Here is a 26,248-nt window from a genome sequence, read left to right as displayed (position 1 = left end):
TACTGCTTATATCATTACCCTCGTAAATAAAAAAAGTATTTTATTTTATCTTATGCTACATACGTGAGAGAGGCACTCGTGAGATCTTCTTCTTCTTCTTCTTGGCGTTCGCAGAGGTTACACGATCAATCCCGCACTGGTGATAAATGTTGTCGTTTTCTCCAACTCCTGTCGACTGCCGTATAGTTTGGTCTGCAAGGGAGTTTGTGACGGCCACACTTCTTTTCGTTCCTCATCTAGTAAGGGACATCGCTGTAAGATGTGTTCCGCTGTTTGGTCTTCTTGACCGCAGGCACAGGTTGGTGATGGCGCCAGCTTGAACTTTCGGCAGATAATAATCGTTCAAATCACACGTGTGTATATGATGTAAATGGTCATGTCAAGCGGCAAGTCTGGCAGGGACCTGTATTTCCACTGCTTATGATGCCAAAGTCACCGAGACAAACGCCATTATAGGAGAAAAAAAATTGCGCTCGCTCGATAAATGTTTAGAACTAACACGTCACGCCACACTTTCAGAGTGACGTTTCTTTACTTTGACGTAATAGATTGCACGAGGCTTCAGAAGAGATCGAGGTTCCAAAACGAGCGTCTTCAAGTTAGCTGCCTCGGCTGCAGGACATTTTCAGTAAAATACACGTAAGTACAGTATGTAGGATAAACAGAATCTTTTTGTAAAAATCGTGTAAATCTGGTACGACACAGCAAGCCATGTAGTATTCTCTATTTATCTCTCTCTCTCTCTCTCTTTAGCAGACGACGGTTTTCACTCATTGTCACTTGAATGAGAATAATCTCCCTTGATTTGTTTACCAACATGGCGACCCAGGACGGTGCGCAAACTTTGAGTTCTATTGACATTTTTAACTCCAGTGGACAGAAAGTTCCAGCATCTGAAATTTTGCCAGGCGAAGGTTACAAGTATTCCCTGATTGTTTTCCTTCGTAATTTTGCTTGAGTGGCATGGTAAGTTGTATTTCTGTTGATTTTCTTTCACCGCGACACAGTTTTCGCGAACTTTCAACTTTGACCCGTATAAACATTTTATGTTTCAGAGATGGCACGGAAATTTAAGTTTTCCTTTAGTTGGAAAGCTTTTGAATTATTTCCAATATCCTTGATACAAACCTCAGAAAAAGTGTTGTAGTTTTCTTGTTGTTGTTTTTTTCCTATAAAGGAATATTTGCATGATTTATGGGTCAGACTTGACGTGTTTTTTTCTCTCGGCTTTTTTGGGTAAACTATGCAATAACAGAGCATTTTCGTCATATACTTACGAACATAAATTGTTCCCTGGATAGGTATCAAAGGCACGAAATAAAAAAAAGTGTACTTTGACAGAGTGTTTAGAAGAATTCCTCGGTAATTTATAGAAAGTCTTATAGACTGAAACATCATTTCTTGCAAAAACACAGAAAAGAGCAAGAAGATTGAACAGTTAGGGCTGAAGATGAGTATTTCCCAATGACCCCGCGGGTTCTAAAAAACAACTGATTCTGAGAAAACAGCATCAACAGTTTTCAAAAGTATGTCAAACGATAATAAATCACTTTGAAAATGATCAGTTCCTTACAAGGAAGAGCATGCCAAGGTCAAGGACAAAATTACACAGCTCACAAAAATTCTATGGTCTAAGCACCTAAAAATGCTGAAAAACAGAAAACGTGGGTTTTTTTGGCGACATGTTGTGCTGTCTATAGCCATGATGTAGGATACACTTGCTCGCATGTTCTGAGAGAAAAAAACGTAAGCAAGAAATTAGTTTGAAACAAAACATTGAAAAAATTGAAAAACATTTCATTAAAAAATTACCAGGCTCGATTTTGCAGACTTTATGAGGAAAGGTACTCTTGTCTGACATCCAAGGAAAACTTGTTTGCACTATTTATTTATTTATTTTTTATTTATTTTTATTTACGAGGATTTATATCGCGCACGTATCTCACCACACAAGGCGACTCAAGGCGCATGTTACCTATTAATGCCGTGTGAGATGGAATTTTTTACACAATATATCACGCATTCACATCGGCCAGTAGATCGACTGCCTTTAGGCGCTGCATCCACCTTTCACGGCCTATTATTCCAGGTCACACAGGTATTTTGGTGGACATTTTTATCTACGCCTATACAATTTTGCCAGGAAAGACCCTTTTGTCAATCGTGGGATCTTTAACGTGCATACCCCAATGTAGTGTACACGAAGGGACCTCGGTTTATCGTCTCATCCGAAAGACTAGCACTTGAACCCACCACCTAGGTTAGTATAGGAAAGGGGGGAGAAAATTGCTAACGCCCTGACCCAGGGTCGAACTCGCAACATCTCGCTTCCGAGCGCAAGTGCGTTACCACTCGGCCACCCAGACCCTTCTGGCCAGTAAAAAGCCACAAGCGCCTTTAGAAATAAGAAAACAAACTTGAATAAAAAAACAAGATAAGAAAAGTAACCAACCTACCGACCCTGATTTGATTTTTATTGCCTTCTCATTGGAAACAAATATTTTTAGTTTGTTTGGTCTACTAGTGAAAGATCAGTTGTGAAAAAGTCAAACAACATGCACAGCTACAACATCTAAAAATGATCAGATGGTGATCACAATGGTTACATTCAGCTAAATCAGAACGTGATACCCCCCCTCCAAAGAAAAAGACAATTAAAAAAAAGAACTGTTTTTGTGTGTGTGTAGGGGGGGGGGGGGAGGCATAATAAAATATTTTTTAATTTAATGAATACAGAATAGTGTGTATATGTTGGACTAGATGATTACCCGCTTCGCCGGGTACCGGCTTCGCCGGGAAGAAGTAGAGCCGAATACCAGGCTGCACCTGGGACGCCGGCTTTGCCGGCGCACGAAGGAAAGGAGATAAACGCGCAAAACACTGGAGACCTTCTAAAAATAGTAACGTGCAGTGACCTTCTAAAAATAGTAACGTAGTAACGGGAATATGGATTGACGCCACACGGAGGAAGGGAGATAATCGCGACTGAAAACACTGGAAAAGATAAGGAAGAGTTACTGGTAGTGGATCCAGACCAAAAAAAACAAAATCGGTTCAGCGCGCACAGCGCTGCGCACTGAGAGCACGTGTTGAAATATCTCATCGACCAGGTTGTGTCCTGAATATGATCACCAAATTTGAAACAGATCCATCGAGAACCTTGGCCGCGCATCGCGCACAGACACACAGATAGACAGACAGACAGACACACAGACACTAGTCGTATATATATAGATGGGTGGTGTGAATGTGTGTGTGTTATACAGAGATTCAGAATACTTGGTGACTTGCTGTGTCATACCCGGTTTTACCCCCCACGGGTTAGGGGGAAGAATTTACCCGATGCTCCCCAGCATGTTGTAAGAGGCGACTAACGGATTCTGTTTCTCCTTTTACCCTTGTTAAGTGTTTCTTGTATAGAATATAGTCAATGTTTGGAAAGATTTTAGTCAAGCAGTATGTAAGAAATGTGAAGTCCCAATTAACAAGTGGCTCTATCCCATCCACCCCCCCCCTCCCTCCCCCCCTCCCTCCCCTCATAATTTTTATATTTTTAATTTTTAGAGCTTGTTTTTAATCCGAATATGACATATTTTTATGTTTTTTGAATCAGAACATGATGAAGAATAAAATAAAAGTAATTTTTGATCGTTTTATAAAAAAATAATTTTAATTACAATTTTCAGATTTTTAATGACCAAAGTCATTAATTAATTTGTAAGCCTCCATGCTGAAATGCAATACCGAAGTCCGGCCTTCATCGAAGATTGCTTGGCCAAAATTTCAATCAATTTGATTGAAAAATGAGGGTGTGACAGTGCCGCGCCGCCTCAACTTTTACAAAAAGCCGGATATTCGTTGATGACACAACCATTTGTCGAGGATAGCGTAGGCACCCGGTCTGCTCCCCGCCTAAAAAAGGCCAGTGCCGTTCCGTCTTCGAGGGACTGCGTGGGTTTCATTTCGGAGTTTTCCTTCTCCTAGACGAGTTTCCTTCCATGGATGATGAGCCTCCTCTACCCTCGTTTTGAATTCAGAGTGGTCTTCTCTTAGGATAGCTGCCTGCCAGGGTTGACGAGCCTATCCTGCCCGGCTATTTGACCCATAGCTGGAGGTTGGTTCGTGGGCACCTGGGCGTTTCCACACACCGGTGGGCCCGCATGCCGCACGTCTAGGGGCCAACCTCCTCCGAGTCCTTGTAGTCTAGCCTGGGGCCTTGCGGTACCCAGTTTACGCCTGTCGCCGCGATGGAGGCACTACATAGGGCTTGTTGTGGAGAGGTTATTGTACTGGCAGGAGAGACTGACGCATTCTGCTCTCTTTTCGCATTGTCCTAAAAAGGACAGACGGTGCTAGCCAGCGGTGAGGGCTGAAAGCGAGAAGTGACAAGCACAAGACACTTCGCCAACACACTAGACACGTCACACAACCGTTTGGCAGGCAACTTTTACAAAAAGCCGGATATGACGTCATAAAAGACATTTATCGAAAAAATTTAAAAAAACCATCTGGGGATATCATACCCAGGAACTCTCATGTACAATTTCATAAAGATCGGTCCAGTAGTTTACTCTGAATCGCTCTACACACACACACGCACAGACACACACACATACACCACGACCCTCATCTCGATTCCCCCTCTATGTTAAAACATTTAGTCAAACCTTGACTAAATGTAAACAGAGGAGTCTTAAAGTGGGGAGGGCTTAAATGGGCATTCCACGTTATTCTCCAACACTTCTAATTGTTCCGTTTCGTGTTGCAGCTTGCTGAAGGTCCAAGCCCTGTCTCCCTTGGCAGATGCGCTGGCTTCCAGCAACACACGTGTCGTCTTCGTCGGTAGCTCCACCCCTTAACAGATGGCCGAGTATCTTGAATGTATGACAGCCATCAAGTTCTGTGGGGACTTGTTCACAGACCCGACAGTCACGCTGTACAAATACTTCAGCTTGAAGAGAGGGATTTTCAGGTCCCTGTTGAGACCTTTCTACACCGGCTTCATGACGTACGGTGTTAAAGGTGTGATTGAAGGTTTGTCAAATTTCACAGTTTGAGACAGTTTTAGTGTGTGTGTGTGGTGGTTTGTTTGTTTGTTTGTTTGTTTGTTTGTTTGTTTGCCTAACGCCCATCCGACCACGAAGGGCCATATCAGGGCGGTGCTGCTTTGACATATAACGTGCGCCACACACAAGACAGAAGTCGCAGCACAGGCTTGACATGTCTCACCCAGTCACATTATTCTGACACCGGACCAACCAGTCCTAGCACTAACCCCATAATGCCAGACGCCAGGCGGAGCAGCCACTAGATTGCCAATTTTAAAGTCTTAGGTATGACCCGGCCGGGGTTCGTACCCACGACCTTCCGATCACGGGGCGGACGTCTTACCACTAGGTTGTGTGGTGGTGGGGAGGGGGCTGGAGCAATTGTTTGTGTTATGAAACAAAGGGTTGTGTAGTCTGATCAGTGCTGTCCTTGCTCGAAAAAATGTAGTTTTCATGCTACAGTGGAACCCCCATTTGGAGACCTCTACAAAAATCAGAGAAAATCATGTCTTGAAAAGGAGGGAGTTTTTAAAACAGGGATGGTGGGTAGGGGGGGGGATGTATGGTGTTTCACTGTACTAAACACATTTTTTATTGTTTTTCTGAACTGAAGGCATATTTAGGATATGAATGGGGTGAGCGTTTTTGGCCGAACCATGAATCTGAATGAAGTCGAACTTTCATTTGTTTCAAGAACTACTTAATTTATGATGCAAACAACATTTTTCCTGATCTTTTGACATTCAGGTATACGACTTGCAAGAGAGACGTCTCACCTGGCTGGAGACTCATGGCAACAAGGGGGGACAATCCTATTGGACAAGGAGGAGAATATTCTTTATCAGGTACACATAATAAACAGATTTTTATAGGGTTGGATTAGGGGGAGAGGGGTGCAGAAGGATCGTGGATTCCGGAAGCACCCCTCAATGACAACTTTAATGATTAACTAATTAATTAATTTTTAAGCCTCGAAGCTGAAATGCAATACCAAAGTCCGGGCTTCGTCGAAGATTACTTGACCAAAATTTCAACCAATTTGCTTAAAAAATGAAGGCGTGACAGTGCCGTCTCAACTTTCACAAAAAGCCGGATACGACGTACATCATCAAAGACATTTATAGAAAAAAATAAAAAAACGTGTGGGGATATTATCATACCCAGGAACTCTCATGTCAAATTTCATAAAGATCGGTCCAGGCAGGTTTCACAATCTTCAATCACAGACTTCCTTTTTTTTCAACAAAATCAATCTTGACAGAGATCTTTGAAATAGTGTTTTTATTAAAGCCTTACATCCTCCTGGATGGAATCAAGACAAAAACTTGTATGGAGACGCATTCTTGTCGACATAATGTGATAGCTTGTTACAGTACTCTATCAAACAAAGGGATAGACGTAAACAGAATTGGGTAACGATTTATTCAAAGAATATTGTCCAGAGGCTTTAATAAATTAAGCAATAACAATGCAAGCAAAATATCATTTCCGAGCTCAGTGAAAAAAGCAGCAAATAAGGACTAATTATGGGAATTCCGTTCTTCTGAACTGCTATTTCGCTGTGATGCACGTCATGAGCATACCTTCAAAAGTAACAATGTTAATTGCACTCCATTTCTCACTTTAAAAAAAAAGTAGAATCATTGACCAATAGAAAAAAACGAGTTTGGAATTTTTTTTGCATATTCTTGGGGAATAAATACCTGAAAATGTAACCCTACCCTCTAAATGGTGACATCATGACAGCGAAAAAAAATATACAGAACAAGTCATGTGAAGCGATAATAAAACATTAAGTTGGTTTGAAACTAAAAGATCAACATTGGAATCAGGGACGAGTCATTAACAATGCTAGTGAGATTTGGCTAGCCGAAACCAGAAGACCGAGACGGGTTGTCTCCGCGATATGAACAAAACGGGCGATTTTTCTCATTTGAGCAGATTTTCACACTAAGCATGGCATATCTGTTTATACATTGGGATCCAGGAAATCCAAAGGATACAATGCAATAACTTTTGAATCTGTAATCAAAAGTGTTATTGTTATTTGCAATTTTTAGAATGTTATGTACCAAATTTTATAATACATTTCATAACTTGACGAAATGTAAAACAAGTCGCGTAAAGCGATATAAAAACATGTAGTCAATCTATAGGCATCAAATTGAAGGATAAACTAAAAAAAAAAAACAGTCCGATCGGCGAGACTAAATTCAGATAGTCTCGGCTAACCATACCCGAAAACCGTCACGGATCACACTCATCTCCGCGAAGCATACTCAACCTGTTTTCTTTAATTCTGAACGCGTTTTTAAAGTAAACATAACATATGTATATATATATTTTAAATCAGGAGAAGATAAGAAGTACAATGCAGTAGTGTTTGAATCTGTAATGAAATATTTGTTTTTGATGACAATTTTAATGAGCGAACTAATTGACTTATTTTCAAGCTACCTGGCTCAAATGCAATATCAAAGTCCCGACTTAATCAAAGATTACTTAACAGGTCCGCCTCAACTATCACAAAAACGGAAATGACGTCATCAAAGACTGTGGCAGAGTACCTTAACGCAGTCCTAGTATATCCACTACTGACTGAACTGTGGCATAGTACCTGGACGCAGTCCCAGTATATCCACTACAGACTGAACTGTGGCATAGTACATGGACGCTGTCCCAGTATATCCACTACAGACTGAACCTTAATGTCTTGCATTTTCTACAACAACTACTCTGCACACATAAGAAAACCCAACCCCTCTCGCACGCACACATGCAAGTACGCACGCATCAACACTCACGCATCAACACTCACACACACACACACACACACACACACACACACACACACACACTCACACACACATAAGCTAACACAAACGAACACGTGCGCACAACGCTCGCGCGCACGCTTACACACACACACGCACGCACGCACACACACACACACACACACACACACACACACACACACACACACACACACACACACAAACGAACACGTGCGCGCAACGCTCGGCCGCACGCACACACACACACACACACACACAGCTAGATAATACATCATCTGATAATGTTTCCTTGTTCATATGCTTTTTTCAAGTCATAAACGTAAACAATGAATGGTTTTACTGGGATTTTGTGCAGCGTTTTGTATTATCTGCGTTGTTGTCGGATTTAAATACTCTCTCAAAAACTGGGTATCTAATCACGACCGATAAGATTTTCCCCTTTTCGATTAAAAAGTACAATGAGACTTAGTCAGAACCATAACATTATTCTTCCAAAAACACTTATTAACATCCATGTAAAAGAAACACAACTCTGTTCATCAAATTATCTCACCCTTTGCAAGAAACGTATGGCGAAGGCACATTTCGCGCCGCGGTGCAGATGACGCAATTAACTCTCGTGACGAAACGATTGGTTCGTGACGTCGCGTCATCAACCGTTCATGAATGGCCCTTGTCTTCTTCTTCTTCTTGGCGTTCGCAGAGGTTACACAATCAGTCCAGCACTGGTGATAAATGTTGTCGTTTTCTCCAACTCCTGTCGACTGCCGTATAGTTTGGTCTGCAAGGGAGTTGGTGACGGCCACACTTCTTTTCGTTCCTCATCTAGTAAGGGACATCGCTGTAAGATGTGTTCCGCTGTTTGGTCCTCTTGACCGCAGGCACAGGTTGGTGATGGCGCCAGCTTGAACTTTCGGTTCATGTGAGCATTGAGCCTGTTGTGGCCAGTACGCAGCCTGATGAGGTTGACTTGCTGCTCTCTGGACATTGTGTGGTAGTCATCTCTGTTTGTCCTTGGCCTCATCAATGCCTTGATGATTGTCTTCTGCTCACTAAAGCTGACACTGTTTTCAGGTTGGTCTTCCACGGCTCCTTCTTTTGCCAGCTCATCTGCCCTTTCATTTCCTGGTATCCCACAGTAATGGCCCTTGTATGAATGGCATTCTTTCTGTTGGGATGACGTGTGAACCTCATCATTAGTGACTTGGAAAATCGGTCGGATTTAGGTATCCACGAAGTCGGTCGGAATTGGATACACTTACCCTACACTCTTCCACACTGACAGGCGCGCGCGCACGTACGCACGCACATGTGCAACAATAACAATGACAAAAATCAAACTTTTAAAAGCACTTGAAAGTTAATAAACAAAGCAACTATTGATTCCCTACGATGATATGATCGTGACTGGCTCTCTTTCCAAGTTGGAACGTTTTCAATCTGCTGTCTGACGTCATCAAAGTGTTAAAAAACGTACGGCGATGTCTATAAAACTCTCACTTGACCACAACATTCACAAAGCAGTGCATTCAAGGATTGAAAAAAACCACTGGCGTTGATCAGACACAGTCACTGAATGTTGTTATTTTACAAATGAATCTGCTTAACATTTGGTAAGAAATGACCGTCAATAGTGCCGGGCGGTCGTGAGAATTCAAGGTTTTCAGAGACAGTAAATAACGTGCTCTGAAATAAACACATGCCGAAAAATTCTTTAGTCAGCCAGTTGATCATCTGCCTGACAACGGAAAGGAAGTATAAAATTGGTCGCATCATGGCAATTTGCTGTGTATGGCGGTCATAGCAGACGATTTGTCTTCAGGACGGTCGTGAGAAAAAATGAGACAGACACCTTGCCCGAGTGACTAGACAGTAAATAACGTGCTCTGAAATAAACACATGCCGAACAATTCTTTAGTCAGCCAGTTGATCATCTGCCTGACAACGGATAGGAAGTGTAAAATTGGTTGCATCATGACAATTTGCTGTGTATGGCGGTTATAGCAGACGATTTGTCTGCAGGGCGGTCGTGAGAAAAAATGAGACAGACACCTTGCCCGAGTTACTAGACAGTAATTAACGTGCTCTGAAATAAACACATGCCGAAAAATTCTTTAGTCAGCCAGTTGATTATCTGCCTGACAACGGATAGGAAGTGTAAAATTGGTTGCATCATGACAATTTGCTGTGTATGGCGGTTATAGCAGACGATTTGTCTGCAGGGCGGTCGTGAGAAAAAATGAGACAGACACCTTGCCAGAGTGACAAAATGACCAAGCGCAAGTAGAATAAGCCGTAGTTAGCCTTTCAAAACCCTTTCATGTCGTGATTTGATGGAAATTGCTACTTATTAAAAGCATATGCTTATTTTAACGTTTCAATGCAAACCGTTTTATATTGGTTTTCAGGCAAACGTTAAATTAACGTTTAAAAATGGTTTGATATTGAACGGTTATGTGTAAACGTTTATTTAACGTTATTTTAACGTTTCAATGCAAACCGTTTTATATTGGTTTTCAGGCAAACGTTAAATTAACGTTTAAAAAAGGTTTGCCATGAAAACGGTTTGCTTGCTAACGTTAATTTAACGTTAATTTAACGTTTGCTTTAGAACCGTTTTTCTGCTAACGTTAATTTAACGTTAATTTAACGTTTAATGCTAACCGTAAACCAAAATCTAACCATGCAAACGTTAAATTAACGTTAAATTAACGTTAGCATGCTATCAGGGATGTTACGTCCAAACCTTTTAACAGCCATTCCAACTGAACAGATTTGTAATTAACGTTTTTGAGACAGACACATTTAGAAAAAAGACCGTTTACTTCACATGCGATTGTATCGACTAAACATAAACACATTCATTGGTTTTTTTTAACTAAGTGTGTTCATCTATCTCTGTTCTTTGGTTTCTAATGTACTTTTCACTGGATTTCTTTGTGTGTTTTTGTACTGGTGCCTTTGTCTATTGCAATGTGGCTAAAAAGGGAAATCGTGTCTGTCTCATTTCTCACGACCGACCTACCTTTTTCGCTGGTGGGGAATACAAACTTGACTTAAATTCGATCAAAGTTTATTTTTCATATGTAAATTCCGAAGACATTCGACACAGACCAGTGAAAATTCACGACTAAACAAAACGAAACATTTTATTTAATATCAAAGTCAGGGACATACCCGACTCTGAAGACTGTGAAACCTGTCTCCAGTAGTTTGGTCTGAATCGCTCTACACGCACGCACGCACACACACACACACATACACCACGACCCTCCTTTCGAGTCCCCCTCTATGTTAAAACATTTAGTCAAAACTTGACTAAATGTAAAAGGGAGGGAGTCATAAAATGGGGCTAAATTTACAAAGGATATTGTTTGTTCGTTCATGGGCTGAAACTCCCACGGCTTTTACGTGTATGACCGTTTTTACCCCGCCATTTAGGCAGCCATACGCCGCTTTCGGAGGAAGCATGCTGGGTATTTTCGTGTTTCTATAACCCACCGAACTCTGACATGGATTACAGGATCTTTTTCGTGCGCACTTGGTCTTGTGCGTGCGTGTACACACGGGGGTGTTCGGACACCGAGGAGAGTCTGCACACAAAGTTGACTGAGAAATAAATCTCTCGCCAAACGTGGGGACGAACTCACGCTGACAGCGGCCAACGGGGTACAAATCCAGCGCGCTACGGACTGAGCTACATCCCCGCCCTGACTGAGCTACATCCCCGCCCTGACTGAGCTACTCCTGCCCTGACTGAGCTACATCCCCGCCCTGACTGAGCTACATCCCCGCCCTGACTGAGCTACATCCCCGCCCTGACTGAGCTACATCCCCGCCCTGACTGAGCTACATCCCCGCCCTGACTGAGCTACATCCCCGCCCTCTACATAGGATATGAATAGGAAATCCAAAAAACTAAGGTCTTAAAAGGGAGGAAGTCTTAAAAGGGGGGTTTAACTGTATAGCCGACCTGCCTGATTTTTGAAGCCCCTCCCACTCCTATACCAGGTCCAGCCCTCCTGTACTTTCATCAAAATGGAGGGAAAAAAACACACACCTAAATCATACAGCATGCCTATCCTGTCAGGCTAGTGGGCATATTTTATCTCTCGCACCCTTAAAATGTTTCCCAACGTGCTTTTGAATGTTAGGGTGCGGGTAGGGATATGTGTGGTTTGGGTTATGTGTGTATTGATGTGTACTTTTATGTGTCTATATATGTTCTGATAGTGTGTTTTTATGTGATGTTTTTGTGGAAAAGCCTAAAGAACAATTTCGTTTTAATTGTTGCACTCAGATAATAAAGTTTTATTGAATTCTTCTTCTTCTTCTTCAGCGTTCCAGAATTTGTCTGGTTACGTGTGAGCTCGTTTGCCCATTTGGGTTCCCCAAACTATACTCTGAGAGCATAGTCAGCTTCACTCCGCTTTTGTTGAGTAGGCATGCTGGGTATTTTCGTGTTTCCATAACCCACCGAACTCCGACATGGATTACAGGATCTTTTCCGTGCGCACTTGGTTTTGTGCTTGCGTGTACACACAAAGGGGGTTAAGTCACTAGCAGGTCTTCACATAAGTTGACCTGGGATATCGGAAAAATGTCCACTCTAAACTCACCAGGCGGCAGCGACCGGGATTCGAACTCCCGATTAGGAGGCCGACGTCTTACCACCACGCCACTGCGCCCGTCCTTTATTGAATTGAATTGATTGAATTGAATGTTGTGTGTGATATTTAGCATGTGGAGGAGCACCCGGCTGACTGGCCCAGCATGGAGAAGGTGTTCCGCCTGGTGGGGATCCCCGACAGGGCCGTCAACTACAAGCAAGCCCTGGCCGAGTGGCTCAAGATGAGGGAGGAGAACAGAGCCCAGTCCTAACCATATCACATCTACATCTCTCCACAATGGTGAGTTGGTTTACAGTTACAGAAGTGTAATATGAATGGCTACATATAGTTGAATAATTGATTTGATCATTGCCTCTCCGGCATCTTGCAAGTTTGTCACGTTAATTCGTCGATTATTTTGAGATAAGTTCTTTATTTGTATCATAAATGTTTGTCTGCTGAAAAGACCACTGGGTCAACGTACTGTAAGTGTAACGTTTTGTTTTGTCAATAATAAAACATTCCAGTAACGTACCATTCTTGGGACCGGCACGGTTGGCCTAGTGGTAAGGCGTCCGCCCCGTGATCGGGAGGTCGTGGGTTCGAACCCCGGCCGGGTCATACCTAAGACTTTAAAATTGGCAATCTAGTGACTGCTCCGCCTGGCGTCTGGCATTATGGGGTTAGTGCTGGGACTGGTTGGTCCGGTGTCAGAATAATGTGACTGGGTGAGACACGAAGCATGTGCTGCGACTTCTGTCTTGTGTGTGGCGCACATTATAATTATGTCAAAGCAGCACCGCCCTGATGTGGCCCTTCGTGGTCGGCTGGGCGTTAAGCAAACAAACAAACAAACCATTCTTGGGATTTTGATTGTGAATGTTGGAACGCTAGCAGTCTTTCTGTTTTTGGATTTCAGAATATAAAAAGTATGAAGACAAACTGATCTTGAAACAAAATCAAAAGTTTATGGAAACGTTTAATTATTGACAAAACAAAATGTTACATTTATAGTACAGTACGCCGACCCAGTGGTCTTTTAAAACAGACCTTGAAACAGAAATACAAACTGTGTTTGTGAGTCACTGAATATTTAACTTTTGAATTTCAGATGTGCCTTTGACTGCGACTCAGCGCTTAGGCCCCCTATGACTGCCGATTGTTAATGAAAAAACAGTGTGTTGTAAATTCAGAATATGTATAACAAATTATAAAATTGTAAATTTTACTGATTTTGGAACAGAAAAACTTACTGTGTGAGTAACTGAATATTTAACTTTTGAATTTCAGATGTGCCTTTGACTGCGACTCAGCGCTTAGGCCCCTTATGACTGCCCATTGTTAAACCTGTTATCAAGCTGGAACATGAGGCATGAATCGATTTGCACCAAGCTCGGAGGTGCTGGGTAGTTGTTGACAGCAGATCATTTCTGGAAGAGTCTGAAGTTTACAACAATGTCCGACTTATTATTCTCCGTCCTTTTTTTGTGGGGGTATATCACTATATGAATGTGAATCAAGTTTAGAGAAATTGTCCTTCTGTTTGTTGGGCTTTTTTGCTGTCCTTTGTATGTGTGACATATGTGCATGGGTGTGAAGTTTACAAAAATGATATTTTTGATATGCCTTATTTTTTTGACTGTTCATTGGGTGTGCATTTATCTTGTGTCTGAAGTTTTTTTTTATTTTTTTTATTCCCCCCCCCCCCCCCCCCCACCCCCTTTATGAATGTGTATTACTTTTAGTCTGTATGCCTATGCCCTTGACATCATCCAACCACTTCTCTCCCCTTTCGTTCATTTCCGTTCCTAGAGTTCCTTCCCCTTTTTGTGTGTCTCCCCTCCATTTTCTTTCAAACCTTGTTCGTTCCGTGTTGCGTCTGCTTTTTGTTGTCTTTTGTGTTCTTGTTTTTCCTGATGAAGCTTCCAGAAGCGAAAATTTGTTATCTTCTTGTGTCGTCTTTGTATCGGTGAGTACAGTAATCCTTTGTTTTTTAACTCAATGTCTTCCTACTGGTCTGGGGTTTGGCAAGGTCATTTCAGTGTCTTTTAAGGATGTTTTTTTTGTTTTTTAATTTATGGCACTAATTCTCCTCATTTTCAGTAAAGATGAATTTCTTATTCAGCAATCGATGGTTAAAGATAAGACGAATGATTTGGACATTGTCACATTTGCTGTCCTTCACAGTTTTATGAAAAAGATTCCAGCCCACTTTATTTTAGCGGTTAACATTAAGGTTTCTTTCTTTATTTATTTGGTGTTTAACGTCGTTTTCAACCGTTCAAGGTTATATCGCGACGGGGAAAGGGGGGGGGGGGGGGGATGGGATAGAGCCACTTGTTAATTGTTTCTTGTTCACAAAAGCACTAATCAAAAAATTGCTCCAGGGGCTTGCATGCCTGTTATTGAAAAAATGTTGTTTTTTTATCAATATCTGAGGTATACTGACTTCCCTCAATTTTGTCAACATACAAGGTAGATCTTTTCACTATACAGTTAGCAGACAAGCTGGCAGCATTATATATTTTACCCAGAATTTTTTATTTTTTGTTTATTTTGTTTTTCTCTTTTACCTGTGCATTTAACTATTTATTCCAAGCTCTAAGGTGAGCATTTTACAATTTCAGGTAAGCTGATGCAGATAGCATGTTCCACAATGCAACTGTTCCTATGAAAAGCGTATGTGAAATTTGACCTCAACATATCCAAGCCTTTTTTGGCAAAGCCCATTGTAATCATCAGGGTCACTTTTCTTTTACATGCTATTGCAAGTCTCATTTTTGTTGTTGTCTATTACAATGCCACCTTAATTCATTACTTCTTCTTCTTCTTCTTCTGCGTTCGTGGGCTGAAACTCCCACGTACACGTGTTTTTGCACGAGTGGAATTTTACGTGTATGACCGTTTTTACCCCGCCATTAAGGCAGCCATACGCCGCTTTCGGAGGAAGCATGCTGGGTATTTTTCTTTTTTTCTATAACCCACCGACCTTTGACATGGATTACAGGATCTTTTCCGTGCGCACTTGGTCTTGTGCTTGCGTGTACACACAAAGGGTCTGCACATAAGTTGACCTGGGAGATCGGAAAAATCTCCACACTTAACCCACCAGGCGGCTGCGGCCGGGATTCGAACCTTCGACCTTCCGATTAGGAGGCCGATGTCTTACCAGCCCGCCACAGCGCCCGTATGTATTGAAATGGATGGATGCTCATTCCATATGTGACCCTCCACCACGGAATGAGTCGCATGTCACCTTTGCATGATTTTCATATTTGTATATTTTTTAAAGAGTTTTCTATGCTCTATCCAGTGGTGAAAACCGTTTTAGAAAAGAGCAAAAACTGTTTGAGTTATAAGCCTGTGACTAAGGTGACCCTCACACTGTTACCAGACACTCCCCGGACTTATATTAAGCCTAGCGCAGAACCGCGCGAGGTGACATGCGACTCATTTCGTGGTGGAGGGTCACATATTGTCAAAAATCTGTACATGTTCAGTCACACGATAAGATTTATGCATCTTTAAATGGTAATTTATCTTTGTGTTTCACACTGTATACACTCAGGTTGTACTGACTTGGAGGACTGTAACTTCTTGTACTGTATACATGCACTGACAGGGATAATTATTCTTTCAGTTATTTGCAAGTTTCTTTGGGAAATAAAAATTGGAAATGAATAAGTGTTCTGGACAAGTCTTCATAATGAAGTGATTGAGTCTCATGTTTATGGGTATAATTTCTGTATTGTCATTCACTCAAATTAAAACATGGGCATTGTGATATTTACATTCCAAGTGTGGTAACATTTTAGTATGTACATTTAGTTTTGACTGAATGTTTTCAGGTAAACCAGGAATAAAGATGAGGGTTGTGGTGTAATGTGTGCATGTGTGTGCGTGCACAGCAATTCCTAGACGACTACCTAACTGCCTGATTTTTTTTTAAATCGTGCAAGTGAGTTGTAACCCATTTGTGCTGATTTACCACACGAAATCCTACACACGATGCACTCACATTACATGCACACACAATAATATATCATGATGTGTTTACCATTTGCATACATCAATTTGCAGTTACACAATTAAAGTAAACAAACCAAGAATCTCCTTCTGACCCTCTCTTTCAAGAATCTTAAACGAAATGAGGCAGAGCATTGTTAAGATATCAAATAACCAAAGGGAAGTAATTGCTCTTTATGCACACGACATGTGTAATGGAGTAAGCGAGAGTTGGATGGGACCTTTCTCCCGGCACCTGAGAGAATAACAAGCATTGAAATGAACAAGCGACTTTCATCATCTTTTATGTGCCAGGAGAAAGGTTCCATACAACTCTCGCTTACTCCATTACACATGTCATATGCATAGAGCGATTACTTCCCTTTGGTTATTTGATACCTCTCTTTCAAGGTAAAACCTCTGACGTCAAAAGCAAAACAAAGTCCGAGAAGACATCATAATGCGAATATTGGCGCCATGTAAACATTCTGTTGCTTCTAATACGTGTCTCCCAGAAACTGACAAAGAAATGTTGAGAATGAAGTTTGTCTTAGTGACTTCGGTACATCAGCAATAGAACAAATACTGGTTCGGTCACTGCTAAGGCTGTGCATGTATCGGTATTATTAATTAACCCTCAAGACAATAATTATTACACACACCGACAGTCGCAGACAAACTGAGGCACTTACACAGGTAGACAGAAACACATGCAGAGACAGACACAAACAAACAGACACTCATTCACATGCATTTGACAAACAATGCATTGCACGCACACATACACACACACATGCATATACACATACACACACACATATACATACACACACATACACACATACACACACATGCACACATACACATGCATACACATACACACACATACACACACACATACACACACACACACACATGCATACACACACACGCATACACACACACACATACACACACACACATACACACGCATAAACACACACATACACATACACACAGGTATTGTCTTTCACTCCAGACAGAAAAGGATGAACAAAGTAACACCGATCATTATGAAACATGTATTCGGTCCATGGATCAACAAATTGACACAAACAGTCGGAAATGTCTCCACTTTGAAGCATATATTACCATGCTCCAACTCCAAACTCATTTCACTCGGAACTCTATCTGAGAGAGAGCAATTATAAAGAACCAGACAAAATGTACAAAATGAATTTGAAACACACACCAGATGAGGAATGCTGAGACAACAAAATACTAAATAACAATATGCTGGGGTTGGCATGCAAGGCCTTCTTTGTGGTTAGAAAACTTTTATATTCAATGATTACATTCTTACTAATTAAATTTTCAACACACACTTCAGCTGCTTTTCATGAAATTATTTAATAATAAATTAAAAAAATTAAATTAAAAAAAAGCTTATTCTGCACTAACAGCACGAGGACAAATGACCTATAAATCTCAATAGACGATGTTCAGAAATAACTCTGTCAAGTATTGCCTTGTGGAAGAATTTCTTTTTCTTGTTTCCACAGAAACACTGAGGCAAGCCTATATACAATTGTCCCGAGTAGCTTGCCTCATGCAGTGCTTCTGTGGAAAAACAAGGGAAGCAACTCTTCCACAAATCATGAAAAAAAACACCCAAGGTGAAGCAACTCTTTCACAACCCATAAAAACCCAACAGAGTTATTTCCAGAAATCATTCTTTCTTTCTTTCTTTATTTGGTGTTTAACGTCGTTTTCAACCACGAAGGTTATATCGCGACGGGGAAAGGGGGGGAGATGGGATAGAGCCACTTGTTAATTGTTTCTTGTTAACAAAAGCATTAATCAAAAATTTGCTCCAGGGGCTTGCAACGTAGTACAATATATTACCTTACTGGGAGAATGCAAGTTTCCAGTACAAAGGACTTAACATTTCTTACATACTGCTTGACTAAAATCTTTACAAAAATTGACTATATTCTATACAAGAAACACTTAACAAGGGTAAAAGGAGAAACAAAATCCGTTAGTCGCCTCTTACGACATGCTGGGGAGCATTGGGTAAATTCTTCCCCCTAACCCGCGGGGGGTAGAAAAGGAACTATATTAGATTCAATTGAGGAAGTATCAACTATAGGAAGAAAATGTGTGATTGCAATAAAATCAGTTTCCCATAACAACCTTTCAGCAAACAATGATTCATTCTGGCATCTGAATGTACTATTGAATCTGAATCTGCAGACAAACATGATTTTAGAATTCTTTGTTTCACAAATTAAGATAACGGCAAAACACTCATCAGTTTCAAAAACTAAAACACAGACACTGGCACTGCCGTAAAATCTTTTACAGACACTATAGCGAGATATATATTATAATAATATATAACCACCTCAGACAAAAGAAAATATTTGTAACACACCAATATACACATTAAACTGAGCAGCTTGATGAAGTATTTTGGCATCAGAAGACAGTTGAGGCTATTAAACCATTTAGCGCAAATAAAATTCGTTCAAGTTATTAATCATTTGACACTCTCAAAGGCACAGTCCTTCCTGTAAAAACCGAATTTAGTTTTCCATCTCAGATCTTTCTTTCTTTCTTTATTTGGTGTTTAACGTCGTTTTCAACCACGAAGGTTATATCGCGACGGGGAAAGGGGGGAGATGGGATAGAGCCACTTGTCAATTGTTTCTTGTTCACAAAAGCACTAATCAAAAATTTGCTCCAGGGGCTTGCAACGTAGTACAACATATTACCTTACTGGGAGAATGCAAGTTTCCAGTACAAAGGACTTAACATTTCTTACATACTGCTTGACTAAAATCTTTACAAAAATTGACTATATTCTATACAAGAAACACTTAACAAGGGTAAAAGACAGAATCCGTTAGTCGCCTCGCCTCTTACGACATGCTGGGGAGCATCGGGTAAATTCTTCCCCCTAACCCGCGGGGGGTCAGATCTGAGATAGTGCATCAAATTGTTTACACAGGCAGGACTGGATTTAACACACGTCGGCTGATACTCCATCCCTTTTCACAATAAGGTTCTTTTCCAAACTAACTGCAACCTTATCCAAAACCAGAGCATGTACTGCCGGTATCATACAAATTGCTTCATTTGAACACAGCAAGGTTCAATGTGTTATAGTTCAACACCAAACTTATGCATCAAGAATAATTTAACATATCATCAAGGATTATAATAAATGTTGTCTTTCCACATCACAGACTTGCTCTATCTCTGGATAATTATGTTCCCACTTTCAATATACACAATTACAGTCAACAACTGCATTCATAGAACAATATAGTTTAAAAAAAAAAAATAAAAAAAATAATGGTACATAAAGAACTGCTGTTAAGGGCTGTTCACATGGCAGACTTTCATCCAACTTTCCCCTAACTTTCAAGTGATTTTAGTCGGTGCCAAGTCAAATCAAAATCGCTGACCATGTGAACAGCGCAATCACTCAAACTAGTTCTAAGCGGTGATTCTTAGCGGACTTGAAGGCGAGGTCAGCTATCTGAGCTACCTCCTAATGCGGGAAGAGCAGATTGGTTAGAGCTAACCATCCAGTAAGCGCTATAAGGAAAGTCTGTGCAAAATACGCCCCAAGTCATGGCCGAGTCGAGCAGCGCTCAACTGAATTTATGAGTCACAGCTAAATCTGGCCTAAATTGATGATTTTTCGCCGACTTGGCTCAACAACTCAGGGGCGATTTCAAACCAACAAAAGTTGGGGAAAAGTTGGTTGAAAGTCTGCTATGTGACCAGCACTTATTACCAGTGTTGTCACTTAGTTAGTTGCCTGGCACTCCGCTGTACACTGGAACGGTACTAGGTTAGGCAAATGATCGCAAGGAATTCAACTTCAGGCAAAGGAGACAACAAAAAACTGTGATGGACACAAGTTATTCCCACAGACTTTGACTTTTGGCCAAAACAAAATGAAAATAAATAAGCAAACAGTGAATAATTGTGGAAACAAAATTAATATACATAAATAAAAACAAATGAATAAATAAAAAGATAGGTAATGGTAAAATAATCTGCAGATGTTAAGCAAAACTTAACAAATATATTTCAAAGTCATTGTATCTAGACAGGCCACAGTTATCAGTTAATGCAGCAAAACAAAACAAAATTACATCAACGTAAACTTTACTGATGAACCAAAGGGACCGCCACATGATCAAAAAGATTTGACTAAAAGAGGAATTACCCCACAATTTTCATAATTCAGTTCAACTCAGCAAATATTAAGCAAAATCAGACTATAATGTCAAAACAGTCACAAATGGAATGCTACATGGTTATTTCTATTTGAAACATAAACACAAATCAAAAAGCATGAAACAAATAACAATTGAAATCACCAATACTGCCACACATCTAAAGCAAAACAAGAAATCTGCATACAGCATATATATACGACACACATAATGATACCGCTAATAAAATTAGGTTTTCTTGATGTCTACATTTTTGAATATGTCTGTCTGTCTGTGCATGTATCTGTTCGTGTGTGCATGCGCAGTATGCATGCATTTGTGTGTGTGTGCTCACAGACACACAAATTGCACAAAATGCATTGCAGACTCTTAAGAAAACAATTTTGTCACACAAGAAACGTGAAAGCTAACCATTAATGCGAAAAGATGACAATTTCAAAGAAGAATCAGCAAAATCAATGCATAAAATGACATTCCACAGAAAAACAAGAGGCGAAGCCATCAAGGCTCACGTAAGAAATCGACAAACAGTAACACAAACTCAATCACTCCGTCACACACACACACACACACACACACACATACACACACACACACACACACACACACACACACACACACACACACACAGAGAAAGAGCATAGGTGAAACTGTGCAAGAAAGCGAGACACTAGATCTAGATCTGTCTGTCTGCATGTAGCCTACTTACAGGACACGACTGCCAACTAGTCTCGGCGCGCTCAAAATAATAATGACCGAGACTTTCAGTACTTCCTTCGCGTGACGTCTAACCCTCTTACGTCATAATGTGACGTCAATGTAATGTGACGTCTTCAAATGTTAGAGTTTCTACCACAGACATACACACACACGCACGCACACACAAACACACACACACACACACGCACAAACGCACAGACAGACAAAGTTATGATCGCATAGGCTACACTTACGTGAGCCAAAAAGTACAAGTCAGCATTATACATTACTTGTGTTTTTGATCAAAATATGACATTTTATCGAGACAGTCATAATTTGTTCTACCTGAGACTGCACTAGCGGTTACGAATTGAACGATAACAGTGGAAATCCATGTTGACGTCATATTTCAGTCAAAGATACAGATTATTGAATATCTATGTATCGCTCCGTTTTTGTTACATTATTCCTTTACTTTTTTATTTTTACGAGAGATTAGGCACACAAACATTTCTCTTTTGTAGTCTTGGCTACAAGCCGCCTCGATAAATGTGAGTTTAAATTCAGCCTCTGGTGTCAAACGGCTCAAAGATGGGAACTCCAATGTTCAATCAATATATAAACAATTATGCAAAATAACACAAAAAAGCAACAACAACAAAAAGAAACAAAGTTGACCTTAATGATTATGAGTCATGAGCAGGAAGAAGGGGACCAATTAGTAAAGATGCATAATGCCGGCACTAATTGACAAAACAAAAGTCAAAGGCATTGAAAGTCACAGATTGTACGCTGAAAATATTGCACTGCAGAAACCCAAATCAGGCCTAGTGTGTGCCATATTAACCACATTATAGAAGGCTACATGTACATCATAAAGAGTACTTTTTGTCATCTCAACAACAGAATTGTTTTTATTTAAGATAACATCATGCAAACAAGCGACAAGAAAATATGGAACTGATGAACATTGTTCTTGAAACATATTTGTCATTAAAAATCCACACAAAAAATAAACACACACACACACACACACAAAGGTTTACTTTTCTTGTGCTTACTGGAATTTCCCATCCTCACTACTTACCCTTCCCTGATCACCATTCCCCCCCCCCCCCCCCACACCTTCACCACCACCACCACCACCAATGCTTCCCTCTCACCCGCCCAACTTGTATTTGTAAACTGTTCTTGAGACAACTTACAGAAAAAACACAATGTTTTTACTATGTACAATGTAAGCAGCCTATCATATTTACACCTGCAATGGTCAATGATTGAGGATTTGGAAAACAAAAAACCTCTCCAAAAGAATATTGACCTCAGAGAACTGATTAGTCTACTCGTTTATCTACAGACTGAAGGATAGGCGTTGCACCCACAGCTCTGTGTGACTACGTGGCGAGGATGAACAGACTCCGGATCACGTTCTACAAGCTTGCCCTCTCCTTGCCCCCTTGCCCCGGCCCCCTGCGCGACCCGACTTGGCCAAAGAGCACAACTCTAGATGCTAAAATGTGGGGAACTGTGGGAGACCTGAGCCGAACTTGCCAGTTCATAACATCAGCAGGCCTAAGACTATGAGTGACACAACCTTCGAATGCTGAAGATGAAGAAGACCTCAGCGGCCTCATCAGCCTACTTTAGTTTATCTACAGACAAAATTTGCTGTCGCTACAGCCTCCAGTGGTAACGATTACTTTAATATACTAGCAACAGCAAAGCAGCAACATCTGCGTCAACGCAATCTTCTCGAGATCATGAGACATACAACTTACTCAACAAAGTCAAAAGGAGAAACAAAGTACAAACAAAACTAGAGGATTCAATCAAGCGCCAACAGCAGACAAAATGCAAAAGGTTGTTCCCAATGAGATCAAAAATGCCCATGAAATGAAAAGAATCGGCGATGTATTACAAACAAACAAAAGTTGGCACAAGCGATTGCCTGACATTTCCATAACATTTGAATCACATGACGGTGTGCAATACATTTGGATTTCACACCTATACCCTAGGTGCAGAAGATAGAGAGAGAAAAAAATGTCCAACACCCCCCCCCCCCCACCCCCCCTCCATTAAATGTCATACGTTCATGCACAGATTTCCATAGGGGACAAAGAAAGGGACTCCGTGCTTACAAAGTATTGACAAACCCAACACAGTGGAACCCCTAATTTAAGACTTTGCCCCCATTTTAAGACTTTGCCCCCATTTTAAGACTTTGCCCCCATTTTAAGACAGACTGTGCCCCCATTTTAAGACAGACTTCCATTAAGACACTAGACTTTCCCTTCATTTTAAGGCCTTGATTTTTCCGATTTTCTGTTCATTATAACCTCTGTAAATTGACCTCCGTTCTTAGTCTCCCCCTCCCTCCGATTTTTTAAAGGTCGTAAAACAGGGGTTCCAGTGACTACTACGTATGGATTTCTGACCTAGCCCTTGCAGAAGCCAATAATTATGGAATCCCTCTCCTTGCCATGATTCACTGTTATCCTCACTCCCTCTGACTTGAAAAATATCATCAGTGCATGCACACTTTTCTATACAAAGGACAGAGAAAGGGACTGTGTGCTTGACAATGACACTACAGCGGATCAATCTTTTAGGACACTTAGACTTCTCCCCTCTTAACACTTTCCAGCCCACCTATGTTGACCAAGTTTCTTTGGGCCGAGACCAGCTGTGCTGCAGCAGGTCACTCAGAATTGTAGTAACTGTGTATCAACACGCTGGAGTGCAGGCGTTAGATCGACGTTACAGGAAGCGACTGAAGCTAACAGTCTGAGCGGATATATCCGTACCTGGTCAGATAGAGCCTAATGAGTGCGTACGGATATATCCGTACCTGGGAGACAATGGGTTAAGACCATGATTTGTCAGACTTTCTGTTCATAACCTCTGTAAATTGACCTACGTTTTAAGACAGTCCCTCCTTTTTGACACATGATTTTCCCAAAGTTTTTGAGGTGAAGGGAGGTTCCACTATACCAACTTTGATTATTTGTACCTTCCACAACAGAACTTGCTCAGGACACCTTTTTGACTCTTTCAATAAAGAAACATTTTGCGCATAAATTTAAAGGCATATGTACTCGATGACTATACACGCTAATTGCTTTACCAACAGCTGGAGACATGCTAAATTAAGTTCCCTGCAAAATATTGTGGTCTAGGACCCCTTCAATGTTGAGATATGTTAATTTTCATTTTGATCTGGATCGTCCTATTTATAGATTTGGCAACACATGTAACGTTGATGCAAGGGAGCTAACACCGCGGCTTTGTTGACATCCTCACTTTTTCAGAGGCTAGAACAAGCCGTAATGCATGTATTATGGTCCGCGCATGGTGACATATTGTCATTGTATGGTCTTATGGTGCGTTTGACATCGATTATGGGCAAACTACACTTTGTAAACACGGGAGCGCGTACATATGCCTTTAAGTATTACCAAGGCTAAGTCAAGGCTAAGTGGTATGATTTTCAAGCCTTCACAACTATCATCTTTCATGAATAAAACAATTTGTTTGAAGATAATACATGTAGTAACATGGCCAATTGTGACCTTATCTGACATTTTTCAATCTTCTCCCTCAGTTTTGAAATTTGCACGGAAATTAAACTCCAATACAACATAACATTTGGAATGTACGTTTCACCACATAAGTAAGAAACTACATCAAAAACAGTAATTTAAGACCCATGGTGTAACAAAACTTATGACCAAGGAAGCCATTTGTGTACCAATTAATATGGTTAGGAAAATCTTTGGCGTTCAGCTAGTATACTGGTTTTCTAGTTAAGATTGTTCTCACTGTGACATATTGACGAGGTCTAATTTGTGGACCTGTTTTGATTTTGTCAAACATGTGTGCCTGCATGTATGCTGTGTGGTGTGTGTGTGTGTGTGTGTGTGTGTGTTTGTGTGTGTATGTGTGTGTGTGTGTGTGTGTGTGTGTGTGTGTGAATTGTGTGTGCATGTGTGTATGTGCATATGTGTGTATGTGTGTGTGTAGACTGAAACAACTACAAAATATGCATACATGCTTGTCATGTTATCTTTAAAAGGCCACTTATGATTCCAACACTACATGTTAGGTCTCATTCAATATCATAACTTACCAGACCCAAATGCACTTTGTTCACTGATTTCATCCACAACTACAATGAAAAGACAACTGAGATCAGTGTTACAGTTCCTCAGCTATGCAAGAAGAGTTGATCATGCACAACCAACACTAAAAATGAGAGAGAGAGAGAGAGAGAGAGAGAGAGAGAGAGAGAGAGAGAGAGAGAGAGAGAGTGAGTGAGAGAGAGACAGACAGACAGACAGACAGACAGACAGACAGACAGACAAAGAGATAGGAGGGACAGCTAGAACCAAAAAAGAAAGAGATTATTTTTAAATTCCAACCAGCATGAAATAAAAATGGATGAAGCAAAAACAAAAAACAAAATACCAGAGAGGCCCTGACACACACAGACAGAGAGTGAGTGAGACAGAGAAATCATTTGAAGTTACCAAATTTGGTGCAGAACAAAACCTTAGCTACAGACTTCATTCTGCAAAACATAATCTCGGCCACGTTTGTGGAAGCTATGAATATCAGTCCCCCAAAATATGGATTACCAAAACAGAAGGAATAAATAACTATAACATGCCATATCACAGGGTTCAAACTCTTTCATAACTCTAAAAAAAAATAAGCAGAAAGAAATTAATCTGTACCCCAAATACAGACTCATGCAAATATATACACACTTAAAACAAAAAACAGAAGATCTACGAAAAGAGAAAGACAGATGTATGATTTAGCATACAGTATATGTTACATGTAATTAGAATGCT

General features: G+C 40.7%; 1 protein-coding gene across 2 annotated transcripts; it reads left to right on the top strand.

Annotated features, from left to right (window-relative positions):
• Positions 1-679: 679 nt before the first annotated feature.
• Positions 680-17,160, top strand: LOC138973397 (uncharacterized). 2 transcript variants are annotated; one of them, XM_070346110.1, is made up of 5 exons: positions 680-966; positions 4,769-5,034; positions 5,796-5,893; positions 12,584-12,753; positions 13,744-17,160. In XM_070346110.1, the coding sequence occupies exons 2-4, from the start codon at positions 4,863-4,865 to the stop codon at positions 12,722-12,724; spliced, it is 411 nt and encodes a 136-aa protein (XP_070202211.1). In that variant the 5' UTR covers positions 680-966; positions 4,769-4,862; the 3' UTR covers positions 12,725-12,753; positions 13,744-17,160. The 2 variants fall into 2 exon arrangements, with proteins under 2 accessions (XP_070202211.1, XP_070202212.1); XM_070346111.1 differs by lacking the exon at positions 13,744-17,160 and adding an exon at positions 13,565-13,685.
• The last annotated feature ends 9,088 nt before the right edge of the window (positions 17,161-26,248 follow it).

This window comes from Littorina saxatilis, linkage group LG8 (assembly GCF_037325665.1).
Source record: "Littorina saxatilis isolate snail1 linkage group LG8, US_GU_Lsax_2.0, whole genome shotgun sequence".
Taxonomy (NCBI): Eukaryota; Metazoa; Mollusca; class Gastropoda; order Littorinimorpha; family Littorinidae; genus Littorina; species Littorina saxatilis.
Note: the sequence above shows the minus strand (reverse complement) of the source record. Positions and strands in the feature narration are given on the sequence as shown.